Source organism: Merops nubicus, unplaced genomic scaffold, assembly GCF_000691845.1.
Source record: "Merops nubicus isolate BGI_N331 unplaced genomic scaffold, ASM69184v1 scaffold181, whole genome shotgun sequence".
NCBI lineage: Eukaryota > Metazoa > Chordata > Aves > Coraciiformes > Meropidae > Merops > Merops nubicus.
The window spans coordinates 90,345-109,177 of NW_008588773.1; the positions used below are offsets into that span (position 1 = coordinate 90,345).

At 41.7% G+C, this 18,833-nt stretch overlaps 1 protein-coding gene across 1 annotated transcript in view; it reads right to left on the minus strand.

The window, feature by feature from the left end:
- The window catches only part of TMEM132B (transmembrane protein 132B), a gene marked incomplete at its 5' end in the record, with an annotated part of 178,881 nt that overhangs the window by 70,801 nt on the left and 89,247 nt on the right, over positions 1–18,833 (minus strand). The window contains one exon of the mRNA XM_008949343.1: positions 3,602–3,788. Coding sequence (XP_008947591.1) covers positions 3,602–3,788 — 187 coding nt within the window. The remainder of the gene's footprint in view (positions 1–3,601; positions 3,789–18,833) is intronic.

Sequence of the window (18,833 nt, forward strand, 5' to 3'; positions counted from 1 at the left end):
TCAGAAAGCAAATCCTAAATTACTGTGCTGTTGTGTTTCTATCTGGATGTGGTTCCCTTGGAAATCCCAGCTGTCTGACCCTGTGTAGTTGTTGAGACTAGATGTTTCAATTAGAAGGAGCTCAAGGATTGGGGGAGAACTGTGAGATGATGCAGAAAGTGGGCTCTTTTTGAGTATGAAATTTTGTTTTATTTTCATTAGTGCAAATGTTTAATTTCTTTACCTATTTTGAATGCACTGAATTTGTCCATAAATAACAGTGAGATTTATTATATGGAGGATCATTCAGATTAAAATGTATCACTTGGGAGGAATTCCCATTACTCCAAGACTGCATTTTAATCCTCTTCCAAAAAATATGCAAAACCCCAAGAAACCCACAGTATTTTTACAGTTATCTTACAGAAAGAACAGTTGGATTTGCTACAGTAAGTATTTCTACTTTCTCACAGACTAACAAGCTTAGAGTTGCTTCCTAAAGTTTCTAGCAAGGCTTAAAAATTCCTGTTCCTTTTTAGCCACAGCATACAGGGACTGCAGTTTATCATAAGGTTCTTCCACCAAGTTATGTTGGATAACCCCATCTCAGGAGCAGGCTAAAGAGCAGGCACAGAGGACAGCTGATAGCTGCTACCCTGGCCAGGCTTTCACCTCTAGTCTCTCCTCCCTGGCCCTGCTTCCTTCTGTACACCTCAAAACACTGCTTATTAATGCACTGGAATAGTCCAAAGGACTAGCCAGACATAATCTACAGTATCAATCCATTACAGGAAGATTTTCTGCTAATAAAGAGTTATTTTTTTGCTACATAATGTGCAAAAATCAGCTGTAACTTCACTTACTTAAAAAAAAAGGCTTTCAAGCTTGCTACCAAACATACATGTTGAGAACATGAGGTTTGATGTTAAGGGCTTCATAAACTCACTAAAGCAAGAAATCAGCTCTTTTCATCACTATTCAAATATTATTCAAATGTTACCATGCAGTCTCCTGGATCTTTATCTACAAAAAAAAAGCCCCAAGCTAGTAATGAGAAAAACATCCCCACCACCACTATCTGCAGAGTCACCCCAATGCAATGACAGAGTAAATTGTCTGGGGGCTCCTTCCACTTTTCTCTTTAAGACAGTACCATGGAAAACAAAGATAAACCCGTGACCAATTGCAGCAACAAAACAGTGATATTCCAAACCATACAGTACAGGATTTCTTTACATTACAAGAACCAAAGTGGCCTACAGAAAAAGATCCAGACATAAAAGCTCATTTCTGGTTTGCAAGATTTCATAGCTAATTTCTCCTGCACTAAGCTCCTACTGAATCTTGGCCTTCTTACTGAAAGAAATCCTGACTCTACATGACAATGAGCTGCACTTCATGCAAACACTAGTGTCATTACCTCTGAAACATTGTGAGGTTTTATCAATCCCATCAAAAAAGTTCACTCCTGCAAATCAAGGACTAATGTTTTGCTCAAACCTTGAATGCTCCAAGGAACTCTATGTTTTCATCTACAAATATTCAATGTTTACAGTAGAAGAGTGGATACACTGCACAGCAAATAATGTATGTTCAATGCAATGGCAAAGAGATGGAAACACACTGGTTGCTGTGGAGCTCTTCTGGGGACTCAAGGTTCAGGAGACAACAAAACGCTCCTTTGAGATACCAGCTGCTCTCAGAGAGAGACTGCCTTACCTACCAAGGAGTCAGGCAGATCTTGAGGAGGAATCAATGTTAAAATGCATTTAGTTCAGTCAGGAACCCTGGGCCTCAGGAATGTATTCCTCTGAACAACACAGGATGATGCATTGAGCAATTATTTTTTTTTGCTCCTGACTGGGCAATGCAGTGCCAGAACCTGCACCAGTTAGTGATTGTTAAATGAAGCAGTGCTGCAAACTGGCAAACATAAGGGAAAGAAATGCAAATACAAGCTGTTGTTCCTGCCATTGCTGCCATCAATTCTCCTATCAGCCTTGGGCCAAGCCAGTCAAGAATGCTCAAAAGAAACTGCAAAGTAATAGTCCATGTGAGACCCTCATTTAAGGACTAAGGTCATAAATTCACAAAAGAAGCTTCTTCCTTTACTCCATATATGCAATGACAAGTGTCAGAGAATAGATTAGCTCCACTTTGAATGCAGGTTCAGCCTCAGATTTTGTCCAAGGGCATTTAGAGACAGCTGAAGTGGCCAACATCTGCCATAACTGCAAACAGATGAAGTAAAATCCTGGCAGGGACAGCAGCAAAGCTCTGATCCAACATTCACAACAGGCTTTTGGGTTGGATTCGCTTCTCTTTTCTCTCTGTGGTGCTCTGCACAGCACGAACACCATGCTGTCCATTTGTAACCAGCAATGCCACGTGCAAGACAGTTCATGCATCATATTCTGTCATTATTATATCTGATTCATCATTACTACTTGATAATATTCCATCTACACAATTAGAGTTCTGTTGCACCTCCTACCTGCTTTAAAAAAAAAACAAAAACAAACAAACAAAAAAAAAAAACCCAAACACACACTGGAAGAAGATTTTGTATTGACTTTTTTGTGTATAATTTCTCCTCTGTCACTAGGCTGCCAGTAAGTGTAGCCTTTGGCAGTAGGAACTGGAAATTAAAATTAATTAGGGTCTTTTTTAGCTTTACAAGCATCTTTCCAGGCTTCCGTCCTAGCAGTTAGTTGTCATACATAGGAAAATGCCAATTTTTCATGGTTCTGTGGTATAACAGTAAGAAAACCAGCACAGACCAACTCAGAAAGGAAAGGCAAATGTTAATGAAAAAGTAAATAAAAAACACCAGAGTGTTTCTGAGGGAACTAGTATAACGTCCAGGCTCTCTGGCTCTTTCTCTAGTTTTACACCAGAATATTCCCACTGAAGTCACTGGTCATATGTAAGCTTCGAGTTCTAGTACTACAAATTCCATCAGGCTCAAAGGTAGGCCAAAGGTCCCTCCTACAAAAGCTGCAGTTGATTTTAGAAGGAGATATTTGCATTTTTCAAATAAACCATCAGCTTCAAGCTTTCTGCACACGTACTCCTTAAATCCTGCCTGGAAAACATGGCTGACAGCTACATCTTCAGAAAGGATTTTGTCCCTTCTCTGTAACTCAGGACGGACCTCCTGCTCAACTGACACTTTGCAGCTCACTAGACTGTGTGACTCTTTGGGGAAAAGCCAAGCAGAAAACAGTCCAGTTGTTTGGTTTAGCAATGAAGTTTCCCACACATGCATGCTAATTTATTTCATTGAAAATGTCCCACCTAATTGCAACATTTACCCTCAGAGCACATGCATGGCAGTCACATTAATACTCCAGAAGACAATGGCTCCAAAGGAGCTATTACCATGCACCAGGCCAATAATCCACAAACGGTAAAGGATTTTCACAAAAGACTCAGATGGTTTCCAAGGAGCCATTATGGCATATCAGGTAAATAAAATATTATTGAAATGTATTTTTTACATTTAAATCACTTGCAGCAGGTGCCTAGGAAGTAGCACATAATAAAATGGCTCACATTCCCTTGAATACTAACGAGAATCAACGGAAACATTTAGCAGAAGGAAGCAGCAGCAGGTTCTTACCATTGCAAGAGGAACAATTCCCACAAACATGGTTCGGCTGACAAAGATCTCAGAGACCACCAGCTCGCTCACGGAGTCATCTCGAGGGTATTCCACCTGCCAGGTAATTTGCTGGGCCCCTGCCAGGCTGCTAGTGTTGTCAATCTCAAAGTCCATCTCCAGGATATCGTAGGAGGACATGTTGGCTCTGGGAAAAAAAAAAGAAAAAAAAATTACTACTCATCAGTAGGATTTTTATAACAAAATACATGTTGACTTCTCTTTTCTGTTCACCAGAAGATTTACCATTAAATTCAGCATGCAAACTTGAAGACACGGCCAGAAACCTAAATCAAACTACATGCTGAGCAACAGCTACACTTTATAGAGAAGATGATAATATATCTTTCAGTTTCCTGAAATGGAGGCATTTTTCCCATTAAACTCAGGCATTCATTCTCCATAATCACAATGAACTTACAGAAAAAGCCTCAAATCCTGAGAAGTGCCTTGCACAGATGTTGCTAAATTATTTAATATAGCATTATTATAATTTTGTTGCTGCAAATACTGATGCTTCAAAACAACAGAATACTTGGCTGTTCTTCATGCTGTATCAGAAATGAGCTCTTCTGGGGTTGGGTGCAGTCTTTCAAACCAAAACTTGTCTTTATCTCAATGAAAAACCAGAATTGTAGAAATTATGCATGAAGGAAAATGGGGGAGGGATTATCCTTATTTTCAAGGCATAAAAGCATTCTTCTCATCAGTGGTGCAGACTTGTAATTCCAAGGCTATCACCATGTATTTCTCATTTGGAAATAAAAGTTTAAAGGTAAACACACAGCATTCAGAACTGTATTTAGAAACTACTGCTTCTTTTGTTATCAACACTTAGTGCTGTCCTCTGGTCCAACACTATTTAAATATTAATAATTAACCCTCAGGTTAGAAAGACAGATCTTATCTTCCTGTTACAGAGAAGGAAACAGACACCAACATTTAACCAACAGCGCTTGGCATGTCCACAGCAGGGACCTATTCAGGAAACACACCTTTGCTCCTCCAGCACTTTACTTCCACAAAAATTAAGGTACTTTACAAAGTAGTATAGACATTCCTGCCCCAGTTTCCAGGCAGACACCTGCAGCATGGAGACTTCACTCAGCTTAGGAAACAGAGGCAGGCTGGAAAGGCAGCTAACCTGACTGCAGACCCAACTGCTTAACCATGTGCCATTGAAGAGGCAGCCAATGTTACCAACACTACTGAAGTTACAGGGGACATCCTCATGAAAGAGGCTAACATGAGAGTTTGCAGCATGTTAGGCCATTCTGGAAGAATTTGAACATGCTCTTACTGTAAGCTCAAGACAGCTTGTTCCTGATCTAGGGACGTGTCCTGCACGTGGCACCCCTCAGTAATGACTTGCCTTCTGTAACTTCACCCTCTCTTCTGTCCCACAGCACATTATTTGTGTGCCCTTACCCTAAAGTAATGACTCCACAAACAGTGTTCATAGAAAGTTTTAGCCTGCTGCTACAAAGAACAGAGACTTGAAACATCCTTTTCCTCTTCCCAACTGCACAGAGGCAGAATCTGGTTGTGCCATCTGTTTTCGAAGGCGCATTGTAAAGGAAAAGAATCTGAACAGGAATTATTGATTTTCATGTTTTCTTTCTGACAACAAACAACACAAACATATGCTTCAATGCCTGGAGGATAAATATTTTCCATGCTGACAGAAGACAATATCCACCTCCAGGCAAAACTAGAAGCTATTAAGGCATCTTTGGGGTGACCAATCAGGCAATCAGTAAGACAAATGTTATTACACAATAGTAGGGATATAATTAAACCATTTCTGTTAAAAACATAACAATGGCACAACGATAGAGTGCTCAACTCCATAGATTTCTGCATATCACTTCTGGCAGTTTATCTAAATTATGTAAAAAAAATTTGCTCACAACACAAATTAAATTTAGAGATGAGCTTTACACTAACTTTTAGAGATAAGCTTTAACTATAGATCTAGCTATTGGGCCTACCAAGGTATGTTTAGATCTGCAATTTAGGTTCAATCTGTTCCAAGCCAATAGTTGCCACTCACAAAAACACTCTCAAGTGGCTTCAAATTTGGCACAAAACCACTGATGGAAGCTTTTGCTTTAGATTCACCACTTACATAATAAGTCAGGTTAGTCTGCACTGACAAATACACTCCATGTTTCCCACTGCTTGGCATTTCTTTGAGCTGCTTATGTCATGCCTTCCATTATTCCCTTCCTGTTTTAATTTTTACACATTTAAAACATAACCATAATAGTGGTTTTAAATTTTTAAGACAGAGTGGGACTGGGATCTCCCTAAGCAAAGCATGCGTGTGTCTTGCCTATATAGCAAGCTGAAGCAATTGTCAGGGAGTAAAGTTGCTCTTGAGCCTGTAAATATGCAAAGACCTTCACTGCACCCTTAGCACAGCCATACAGCTATCAAAGACATAAGTTTCATTTAAAGGCAGACATGGTTATACACTGCTGGATTAGAAGTGAGCCTCTGCATCTAGAAAAGAGCAGCAACTCATACACATAAACCTTCCACAGATCTAACTAATATTAACGTATGAGCTCAAGCAAAGCTGATTCCCTGGTTTCCCAGGACTTCCTAGGTCCTGGTTCCAAAAAGAATCCTTATCATCAAACAACCTGGCTTGTCAAACATTTTCTGCTTTGTCTCAGAAGCAAACCATGTAGCATGACACATTGATATTGATTAAAGAAGGATCCACTTCTTTTCGTTTGGTCTTTTGCTGAAAGAGATGGACTTACAGCATCTAACCATCTTTTAATTGTGAAGTTTCTCCACTGAGCCTATAGCTTTAGAGAACTTTCAGTATCCAACTTTCTGGATACTGATCTCCTTTGTTCAGCAGCAGGTTTCCAGTCATCTTCAGAGCAGCAGCTCAATGAATTTTCTTTAAAATTATAGCCTCACTTTTTTCTGCTTCAGGACAAAGACTCAGCCTCCAAGGAATGCCAAGTGTTACAGTAGCTGGCACACAGATTACCCCACAGACTAACCCACCCTCTTTGCTCTAAGTCTCTTCCCTGGTTACAACTGTAATCTAGCCATAATAAAACCTGAAAAGTTAATTTCTTTCTTGCTCAGACTAGTGTCTTCCTACCGGCTGCTGCATCTCTTGTCTTACAGGGGCTTCTTTCCTAGCAGGAAGATTGGTACTATATTCATAATTCTTGCTATTTATTAATCAGCCTCTAGAATATCTTGTGGGAGACCACCAGATTTTCCCACTGAAATTGATAGAGGTTGCTCAAGTAAAACCAGAGATAAATGAAGCCATAATCAAGACCTTAAAGGTTAGCATTTACTTATGCCAGCTCCATTAGCTGATAAATCCATGGTGCAACACCTGTATATAAATTTCTCCCCTGGCTATGCAGCATTACACTATAACCCTTTTTAAAAGGAGTCGTTCCACCCTGCCATGGCAGATCTTCAGCTTTTAATCTGATTTGTAGCTAGTGGCCAGCATGTTGGTCTTTGTAGCTGCTGTCAGTCTGCAGCTGCCTGGTGAAGACAAAACGCTACCAGTGGGAAAATCCACTAGCAGAGAAGACAACGACTGTAACTCATGCTGTTATCAGCCATTAAATCCTACTAAACCAAACTTTAGCCTATAAAGATTTTTCAGCTTTTTCTTGAGACTTATTCCATTTTTCTCTTAAATAGGTTTGCACTATTGGGAAGAGTCTGATGGCATCTAAGGACCATAAATCACTTCCCCTTTCCACATCTTTCTTCTCTTTTCAGTTAAATATTTCTATTGTCCAGTGAAGTCTTTTCCTGGTTTAGAAGGATTTTGCCAAATCCTAGTTTAAAGGAGCAATAAAAAGAGTCAAAATTACTTTTATAAAAAAAGATTTCCTGCAAGCACAAGGAAAAGACCTTATAATTTTAGGCAGCTGGCATACTTGCTAATAAGTCCATTTCTATGGAAATGAGTTCATAACTATTAATTTTGCCTGCTCCTGATCTATTCTTGATGAGCCTTTCAAATTTAGAAAAGCGCTTCATGATTCTCTCAATTTGGTAATTACTAACTCCCTTTGATGAATCCAGCCCAGTGTTTCAGACATGAGACATTCATTACACATTTTTCTTTCTGGAGAGAGGAGAAAAGAAACCATGGGCTTGGATTTATTTCCTCTCTCAAACTCCAGTAAGTAGGCCCCATCTTCAGATTGCAATTTATAATCCTATTTGTGTACTTTCACAATCCTGCCTCTGCTAGGCTCTAGAAGAACTCTCGAAATGCTGAGAGTTCTGCAGTTTCCTGTTGTCTAGCCTCACCTACAGCCAATGCCTTCAAACCAGGCCCTTAACAGTCCAGCTTCGTAATGTAACAGTCCTCATTCTGTACCCAACACTTAGTAAGCGTGGTTGAGATCCCACACTAGAACTTTTAGTGCAGACTGGTAAATCCAGGCCAAATAAAGCCAACTTGCTCCAACCAACTCCAGAATAAGAAGAGTTAATTGGGACAGGAAAACATTCCTAAGTCTCAGAACTGTCCTGGAAGGGACATATCCAGGCAGGAGCTGCAGGCATGCAGCACCCAACCGCCTTGCTTCACTTGCCAACCTGAACCTGCAGTATTTCCTCTGCAAGTCCACTAAGCCCTAACGGAGTACGCACTTGACCTAGAGGCAGAGCCTCTCCTCAGGTGCAAACACTCTCCCAGTGGCACTAATAACAGGCCTCCTGAACCACCAGAAGAACATGCCCTGGCTTTCCAGTGCCCCTGAACACCTTAGCAAACTCCTGCACTACTGCATTCGGATGCTTTGTAAACATTCACACCAGTATTGGAGGGTTATCGATCACGTTGCCTCGTTACATAGATTCCAACTGATTTTCTTCCTCCTGAATCTGCTGGTGTACGCAAACAGTAGGGAAAAAAACTCAAATGTGATTCTTAAAAGAAGACTAGTATCTGATTTTGTTTCTCTACATTTGCGTACTGTAATCAGCTCTGGGGCCTCTGAGGCCCCATGCACGTAAGAAGGACATGGATCTGTTGGAGTGAGCCCAGAAGAGCAACACAAAGATGATCCAAGGGCTGGAGCACCTCCCTGTGAGGTCTGGCTGAGAGAGCTGGGGTTGTTCAGCCTGGAGAAGGCTCCAGGGAGACCTTACAGCAGCATTCCAGCACCTAAAGGCAGTCTACATGAAAGATGGGAAGGGACCTTTTACAAGCATGTAGTGAGAGCACAAGGGGTAACAGTTTTAAGGTTAAAGAGGATAGATTTAGATTAGTTGTACGGAAAATGTTCTTCACCATGAGGGTGGTGAGGCACTGGAACAACTTGTCCAGAGAGGCTGTGGATGCCCCATCCCTGGAAGTGTTCAAGGCCAGGTTGCTGGGGCTTTCATAGAATCCTAGAATTCTTCTGGTTTGAAGAGACCTTCAAGATCATCAAGTCCAACCATTAGCCCAGCACTGCTAGGTTTCAGTAAGTACTACAAGATCACTTGGCATTGAAATAATACTGAATTTATTTTACTCCTCATTTTTTGTCTAAGCCAAATACAGAACTATTGAATTAAGTACTGGAACAATACACAGTGATTGACATGATGATGGCAGTGACAGTCTAAAGAGTTACTAGTCACCTCAAATAAACAAATATCTATTATGAGCTGTTAAGCAAGATCTGCACTGGTAACCAAACTGAAGAGCCTGCTCCATGTATGTTAGAGAAGATGAAGTATCCAGAACACCAGGATGAAGGACAACAGTGGAGGGCATTCAGCTGGGTGTGCCACTAGCACACCCAGGGCTGGCTGGCTCACACTGCCAGCTCAGCAACAATTTGGTTAATAAAAGTCAGACCTTCTATTAGTGCAGTTGGCTATTACAGGAAACCACGAGTTTCTTTCATTCATAAAATAATGTTTTCAGTAAATGGCAATCTGTTTATGAGGCCCACAGCAGTGTAAACAAAACTCTCAAAGATGGAGCAGGCACTAGGTAAAATAATAAAATGTCTGATATCGTGTTGCTTGACAATCTTTTCAAGGTTAATAATGGCCAATTTTCCCTCTCTGACAAATGGTCACCAAATCCAATGCGAGCGGGATTACACAAGCAAGGTACATTAGTTTATAAAATATTTCAGTAATACAGGTCTCACTCCTTTGATCTCAAGAGGATTAATTTCATAAGTACAGTTTACTGAAGAGCAAACACTTACAAGAGGAGGCTTTTCAACAACTGATTGGAAATGCTCAAGACTCTAATTTCCTCCTGAAGCCAAATGAAGCAGCAGAGGGCCAGGACCTCTTGGGGAAAAGATCCAGATTAAAGGTCCTGACCTTCTGCCCCTAAGGAAATTAAGATCCCGGCAGCCCAAGATGAAGGAAATGAGAGCAAATACATACTAACAGAGCTGCATCCAGTTTCTCAGTTATGAAGATTTGCATACTGCCAGCCCTTGCACCTTCCTGAATGCTGCTATCCTGAATGAAGGCGCTGGGAAACAGGAGCTGGCAGCAGCTAACATCTTTAAATCCAGGATATCTTCTAGCAGCTACAACATCCTTGAGCACAGATCCTACTTCAGAAGAACTTACTGGGGTGAAGCTTCTGCACCTTGTGTTACATAGGAAGTCTGACTTGATAATGGATGCTAAAACCTAAACCCTCTTCTCTTAGCATATATCATTTTCATTAGGCTGTGAGGACTCAAAGCTGTTTACAAGCTTGGAAGGAGCCTACTCACACTTCCCCCAGGGTAGTTTGCCAAGAAAGGGCCTCACCTTCAGGAGCACCTGCCTGGATTCCTGCAGAAGTGAGTGCAGGTATGCCTGTCATGTATTGCAGCCTGGATGGATGTCCCTAGAAGCCAGAGTAAACCACCTGCACATCCTGAGTCCTTCTGCAAACTTTTCTGCATCAGTGAAAACATGCAGATGACACAGCACCACTGCCCCTTACTGTGTAGCCTCCAGAGGTTTTTGTTCTGCTAAGGAAGACTGGACAGTTGGGGGTGCAAGGCAGACACAAGTGCTTGAGCAAAGCCCTGCTCACTCCTCTTCCATGCCACAGCAAGGCAGAAGTCCCAAACACTGAAAAAAACAGGATGGACAGCAGCTTGCAAGTAAATCTCCAAGAATAGATGAAGTTTGCTTGGTTTCCTCTCATGCTGCATTTCAAACTCTACAATTTCCTCTGTTGTCTAACAGAAAACTTGCTCTGTTGTCCAGTTTACTTTCTACCAGTTACAGGCTTTTTCAGAACATTTCTTGGTGCCTGACTTTGTTTTTCTTTCACTGCCATAAAAGTTCATGCTCTTCACAGATGCATGGGCAATGTAAACCTCTACAGAGGATAAAGCCAAGCTGCTAAATCTGTAAGAATGTATGGATTGACACAGCACTTTTTAATAATCCAGTAAAAGCCATAAAAACAAGAAAATATTTTTGTTCAAAACACACCACCAAGGCCAGATATTATTCATGTTATTTTGCTTAGCCAACATTTTCCCACAACTGAAAACAATAAATCTAGATAATGAGCAAACCTTTTAAGCTCTTCAGCTTTTTCTACTGCCAATTCACAACCGTGCTGCTCACTAACAACTTGCAATAACTTCCACTTTATTTGATTTTATCAACATCATCATGACAACCCTGGAGACAACGGAGACAATTGCTTCAATTATTTTTATTTGCTTCCACCCTTGTGACAGCGTACAGAAATTCTTCTGGTAAAAGAGTCCTTAGATACTATTTTAGCTACCCTGTAACAAAACAGGACTTTTAGGACCAAATTCAGTGTGGGTGTAATTTTTTTTTAATTGGTGTGCTCCACTGGTACCATGTACTGCTGGGCACTGGGACTCCATTTGTTCCTTTGCTGTGACTTTCCCCTTTTGAACTAGCACGTAATCTTTTAGGGTTTAAAAAAGCATTTTGATTGCACCAGAATATTTTTCAGACTACTGTTTAGAACCTCTTTATTGCTGTGCTGTGTATTTCTTAAAATAAAGCTTCTCTGCTAGGAGAAAGCATCTTGCTGGGGAATATAACACACAGATCCAGAAAGAAACTGGGACCACGGTTTAGCTGATGCTGGATGAAAATATAGAGGGAGCTATTGTTGTTTAAAAAATAAGAATTATTTTCTGATGAATGATATATGCTGAATCCTAGCCAGTTAATAAATATCAACAGTCCAAATGGTTCTTATAATTTTCTTTAACTATTCAGAGTTACTTAGGCATTTACATACCATAATCACATGGAGTATTTTCAACATTGCTGTGCAAGCAGGTGAAATATATTGTAAAGTAGGTATGGATTTTTAGAGAACCAATTATTGAAAATTCAAGATAATAAATTCAGTGATATAAGAGCCTCTTTGCAATGCAGGAACTCCCATACAAAGCCCCTCCCTCCACAGACTTGAGAGAGACTTTCAAAAGAACAAGAACACAAGGCTGGGAGGCACATGTTTGCCACAGCCTGTGCTGCAGCTGGATAGCCCAAGGCACAGGTATCTTCAGCCAAGCTGCACGTGAAGCCAACGCAGCAAATGTGTCACTTGACCTCAGAGACAGCAGAGTGGACAGCCATGGACATCCAGAGACTCACCAGTGCAGACAGAGAATATACCCCAGGGAGGTTCTTGGTGACATGCTGCAATGCAAAGGGACAGACTCTGGGTCTGTCTATAACGCCACCACAAGCAGACAAATAAATGAGCTTCCTGCAGGTATAATTAAGCTGAAGAAAAAAGGCCACTCTGCAGTTCAGCTCATCCACTAACCCTCCACTAGATTCTTGACTGCTAGCTCAGCATAGCTGAAGATGCTTCATTTGGGGTCTTGCTCTTCCCCAGCCAACTATGAAACGGAAGATGTACAGCAGTTTAATCTACATGTACACGCTTCCAAATTTACTGTGAGTCTGAGGAAGAGTGACTCTATGTGACAGCTCCTGAACCTACACAATTACATAAGGCTCCTGAATTTCATGTTTACAAACATACATGCTGCTTCCTCATCTTCCTAGACACAGATAAGAGCTTGGCTAAGCGAGCTGGATGCACCCTAATGGCTCAAACCACATTTCCAACATGTTTCCTAAACCCTTTGTGATTTTCATGTGCCTGACATTAGCATTAAGTGATCAGACTCGTTTTGTATACGCCAAGTGCCTTGGAAAAGAAAAACACAACTAGACCTAGGAGAAGGTTACTAGCAAACCAGTTGCTGGTTTGATTTCAGAATTACAACTGAGGCTGACAGCTGGATCTCCCTGGGGAGAAGAATCAACCAGAGGGGAGCTAAAGATGCAAACTCCCCATGCACTAAATTTCTGAATGAAAGGGGAGAGAAGCTGCAGGCTGTGACACAAATATACCTAATGTGCTGGAGGATACAGCAAAACAGTGACAAATGGTGCCCTGCTCTTGAGGATTTAAAAAGCCTAATTCAACACCTTTTGAATTTAATCCTTTACTTAATAGGCAGACTGTGTAAATGAGTAAATAACAGAATATCAAGCACCTAGCAAGGACAAGGGGAAATTAATAACAGTCTGGGTTTTTTTCTGTCCAAAGCTTCCTAACAGTGCACAGAACTCATGAGTCTGCTATAGAAGCTACTGTAACACCACCTCTATGAAGTAATTAAAGAATAAATTAAAACATGAACATGAGCAAGAATTATCTTATTCCTCCTACATTCTCTTCAGATTTACACAAGATCAAGCCTCTGGTGTATTAGATCTAGCTTTCTTTGAACCTCATGTACTCTTAGACAGAGACACAATGCCCAGGGTATCCTGTGGTCAATTCACACTTCTGCTAAGAAATAAATGGCCATGACATCCTCAAAGAAGTTAAGGCAGGGATCAGTGTAGCCCATCAATGTCAACACAAACCTCCTCTATTCCCACCTCCCTGAGAGACACATGGTGTGCACAAAATTGTTTTGTTTTATAGGGTGATAATTATCTTTTTTTAAAAGTTAAGCTTTTCCTCTCACTGTTGATATTTATTGAACAGACAGTAAAACCATGGAAGTGAAACTGGCAAATAAACATCAGTTTCCCATGTTTTAATTAATAAACAAGATTAATTCATCCAGCTGAGCAAACAGAGTGGATCAGGGTCTGCATTCAGTGTATGAACAGAAAGAGCCATCTGCAGTAATTCTATGTACCCCTGCCCTCTGCTAGTTGAGATCAGTTTGAACTCCTGATCTTCACAACAAAACTAAAAGCAAGACAGAAACAACAGTTAGAATGAAAGTCACTCCAGTAAAAGCTCATTTTCATCCTGAAAATAAATGCAAATTTCCCTAGAAGTGCAAAGGTAACTCCAGATAACATAAAGCACAGGGGTGGATTTAATATATCTTTTTTAAGAAATTATTCCACAATTGCTTTCTAATAGCATGAAAGTAAGGTCAACACAAAGGTCACCACAGGATGTCCCTCAGTCACTCTTCTGAAGGGTAATCACTACTTTGTCACACTTGCAAGACAACAATTTCCCAGCACGTGATGAATTCAAACGTGGTCCCAGCTAATGGGGGGCTGCTGGGATATTGCTCAGAGCTTAGGCCACACCATGAATAAATGAGTTCAGGCACAAGCGAGTAAAAAGTGAGGTTAATTCATTTAGGCTCTGAAAAGGAATAATTAGAAATGGAAAAGGGAGAAGTGGTGTTCCATCCAGCCTCCCCCACTCCCCTGTTTGTATGATGACACATCCCCCCAGGACTTCATGACAATGAATTTCCTCAGCAGTGAAGGCTTCAGCCACCTGTGGCTGGAGTGGGGCTGAGGGTCTAAGCTGAGCTGCTCTGAGCTGCACTGCTGGGAAGAATCACCACGGAGGACATCACACTGAGGTCCTCCCACACCTTCTCAGGGTGTCTGAGCAATATGTAACCCAACGGGAACAGTAACAAAGTGGTGTGGTGGATATGGTGTTACATTGACTCTTATTGCCCACAGTGATAGTCACACAATTGGGGGATTTTGGTTTTGGTTTTGGTTTTTTTTTTCATTTTCCTTGCTACAATTAAAAATGTCACCTAAGCAGAAGTACCAGCTGTCATGAACAACAGTCAGAGAAAAGGATTTCTAGAAACAGCAGGCAGGCTCCTGCAAGCACTGCAAATCATGCTAAGCTACACAAAACAGCCCTACCATTAAGGGTTAAACCAGAAAATCATCCTCCTGTTCCTCTCTTTTCTGAATCTTTTCAGAATTTCATAATCCCTTCTTTCCTCCTGCCCCCCTCCCCACTCCCTTCCTCCCTGTACAAGAATATGCTCAGCCCTGGAAAATTGTTCAGCTGAAACCCTTAGATTTTGTCAAGTCCTGGCATTCACTGAGACAGCTGTATTTACACCCATTGCTGCTGGGTAGTCATGCTGGAAGCAATTAGCTTGCTTGCTTTTTCAATATCCCCTTTCAAAAACTTTGAGATCCCTCACTGCCATTGATTTAGATGTACTGAAGCACAGGGGAGAAAAAGAAGGGGAAAAAAGTTCAACCATATGCTGAGCTCCTTCAGTCTGATTCAAACACAGCAACTTCAGCTCCCCACCACCTAACAAATGCCTCCACAGACACATTCCCAGCCCATCACTGAAAATGCTCCAAGGCCTTGAAAACCATCACCACAACACTCAAAGGCAGCAGCTTCCAAGACTGCTGGGTCCAGGAAAGGTTCAACCAGGCAGCAGCCGTCTCATTGAGACGGACGGGCTGCATCTGAACATGTCTGTGGAGTTTAACAACACTTTCAAGTGTGTCCTTTGTATTTTCCTGAGAGAAAAATCTGTCACTGCTGGACTACTTAAAAGAAAACAAAAATAAGGACATGGGAAGAAAACCATGGTCTAAGACAGTAGCTAAATGTATCCTGATTGCAGTAATTGCATCCATTCCTCTGTCGGGAAGTCTGGTATTGTATTTCTAATACACGCTGATAAGTGCATTCACAACATGATTAACTGCCTCCAGACAAGAATGGCTATTATGTTTAACAGACTGATTAGCAAGTGACAGAGCTGCAAACCCTACTCCTGGTAAATTGGCTGCTTTTAAATTACAGCAGCTTTTTATGGTTCCATTTTTAAAATGCAACGGTTTGTTACACATATGCAATGTAATTCCTATCTGGCAATAAGTAATAGAGGATACTAAGCTTTTAACTTTTAATCTTCAGATCCCAATTAAAGCATTGCTCATTTTCTTTTTAATTACAGTGAAATCTGCACCATACATGGCACTCATTAAGCAACATCCTGTCTTCAATATCCATCTCTCAAAAACTACCCTTAAACACAGGGACAGCTATTCTAGTCCATCTCTTTTAGAAGTTCTACTTGATTTAATGCACCATTTTTCCTGGTTCTTTAAAATAGGATTTATTGTCTTCTGAGACAAGATTTATTGTATTTTTAGGATTTATTTTGTGTTCTTATTTTATTCTTCCCAGCATTTGATTCATTGCCTCTTCTTACTGCTGTGGCCACCTTTCCCACGGACTTTCACAGAAGCCCCAGTGACCTCAGAGCAAGGCAGAGGGGAGAAGTGCCAAGTCTGTGCCACTAAGAGCCCTGCTCACCTCCTGGAACAGAAACAAAGCAGAGATCTTAAATCTGACCTGAGTCCAGACTGGCCATGGCATACAGCACACCCCTGCTACAGCCAGGGCTGTTTACTCCTCGAGTGAAATCAGCTCCTCATCAATTCCCTGTATTTTCTAACCACAAATGGTAGGGTTTAGGCATATGGTTCCTTGCAGTGCTTCTGAAAACCCTGCCATCAAATGTGTGCTTCTGTTTTTGTTGATGACTCTTATTTTTATCACTTTAACACGTGAGAGCACCAGTCTTGGATTGGGGCCCTCTGCGTCCTTCACACAAACACAACTGTAAAGACAGTCCTGACCCTGGAGAGCTGGGAGTCCACAGCAGAGAGACAGAAAAGAGATGGAGTAATCTGCACCAATTTACATTCATACAGAATGCACAAAGCCTTTAAGTACAAATTTATCTAGAGACTTTCAAGCTCAATGACATCATGTACTTCAAATCAGCTTATTTATAACATAAAGCTTAGTATAACTTGTAAGGAGATAGAATAAATCAATTTGCTCTATCACAGAACTTCATCAGATACAATACAGATGGCTCTGCTACCATGGTTAAAAATAACCTACACATTTTAAAATCAGCTCAAGGCATTTATCAGACTAGGAAACTGGTGGAGGAGGATGTTGTCTAGCTTGTATGCATTAATGAGAATATCCACCCAGCAGTTTGGTGCTTTTATCAATCTTATCTCACGTGTTTATAATTCTATTCTGGACAGCCAGCTGAACTGAAAGAGTTCAGTTTCTGAAATAATGTATCTTTTTTAAATTGCAGGACAGAACAACCTAAAGTTGTTTATTGAATGCAGATAAGGGGCTCGGGGGTATGGGGAGAGAGGTGTGGAAATCATCCAAAGGACAACCTGATTGTAGAAGAGAACATAAAACCCTTCAGTAACAAAAGCACCGTAGGCAAACCTGGCATCCTGGCTGAGCAGTCCAACACCTCATGCTGGATGAAAAAGGATGATGGGAATTAACAGGCCCCAAGAGGTAAGCACTATAGCAAATTAATAACTGGGGAGATTGCACCACAGGAGTGGCCCTGTAGACCCTGTCAGCCTCCTGCATGGTCCTCAGCCCATGGGCTTGTGTTTCCCAGCTAATCTGCACCAGGCAGGGAGACAAGAGTGCAAAACAGCCCACAGCCCTGCAGATAATACTGTTTGAAGAAGGAAATTCATTTGTTTCTCAGCTTTCACCACTCTTGTTCTCACATTCCGCCCACAGAGGGAAAATTAGGTGTTGAAGTTTGCTCAGGATTTATTTACTAAGGGATTTACTGCAAGATTTTTGAAGGAGCTCTGTCCAGCTCTTCTCACTGGAAGGAAAACCACAATGCTCTGGTGACTCTGGAAGGAGGGGCCATACAGCCACCACGAACAGCCCAGAACATGTATGCCCAAAGAGACAGGATCATTCTCTATGTGGAAGGAAATTCCAGTTCCTGTGTAACCCCTGCAAAACGAGGAGGGAGAGCTCATGCTGTGACCACTTTTTCTTTATTTTTTTTAAACCAGGTATAATAAGCTCCTGGGTCAGCCAGAGCTTTGACATCCACTGCCTACAATTTTTCCTCATAATGAGCTCCCTAAAGAAGACTGAAAGCCTTTGTAACTCAAATAGAGCCAGATTTCATCACAATAAGCCTCAAATATGTAACTTATTAAAACCAGGAAAACTCCAAGCAACCAGATCAAACAGAAGACAAATAAAAAGGCTTATACCCAGCTCTTCCCACAGATCATGGTGTCACTGCAGGCAGGTCCTCCACACTTGGTCCCAGCTAACCGAGAGACTTCCTGAGCTGCAGCAAACCCTGACCCCACTTGGCAGTGCCCAGGCAGACCCCTCCCTGCCCTCCCATAGCTGCCTGCTCCTGAGTGCCCGTGCACCTCTGCATCAGCCACCAGCCACCAGCTCCATGCCTCTGCCCTGCCCCACGCTCCCTTCCCTGGAGGTGCCTGGTGCTGCAGTCTCACTGCCAGCTCGCTGTTCTGAGCTCCCCGTGCTGGATTATGAGGGCAGCCTCCCACTTCAGCATCCTTGTACAGTCTCTCGAGTCCAAACACTCAAAGTAAGATCTACTAGTTATCTGACCAAGAAGTATCTAGGACATTCTTCCTAGAGTAGATGCTCAAGGGACAGAGCAGGACCACACAGGAAGCTTAACTCTCTGAAGTCCATGAGAGCTTTACAGCTGCTTTCAGTGGGCAGAAGATGAAGACCTATTTGATGAGGGCACTGGGACTGTTCAGCCTGGAGAAGACTCTGGGAGACCTTAGAACTGCCTTCCAGCACCCGAAAGGAACCTACAGGAAGACTGGAGAGGGACTTTTTGCAGGAGTGTCCAGTGACAGGACAAGGGGAAATGGCTTTAAACTAAAGGAGAGTAGGTATAGACTAGATCTTAGGAAGGAATTCTTCAGTATGAGGGTGGCGAGACTCTGGAATAAATTGCCCAGAGAGGTTGTCAATGCCCTCTGCCTGGAGGTGTTCAAGGCCAGGTTGGATGATGCCTTGACCACCCTAGTCTAGTTGAGATGT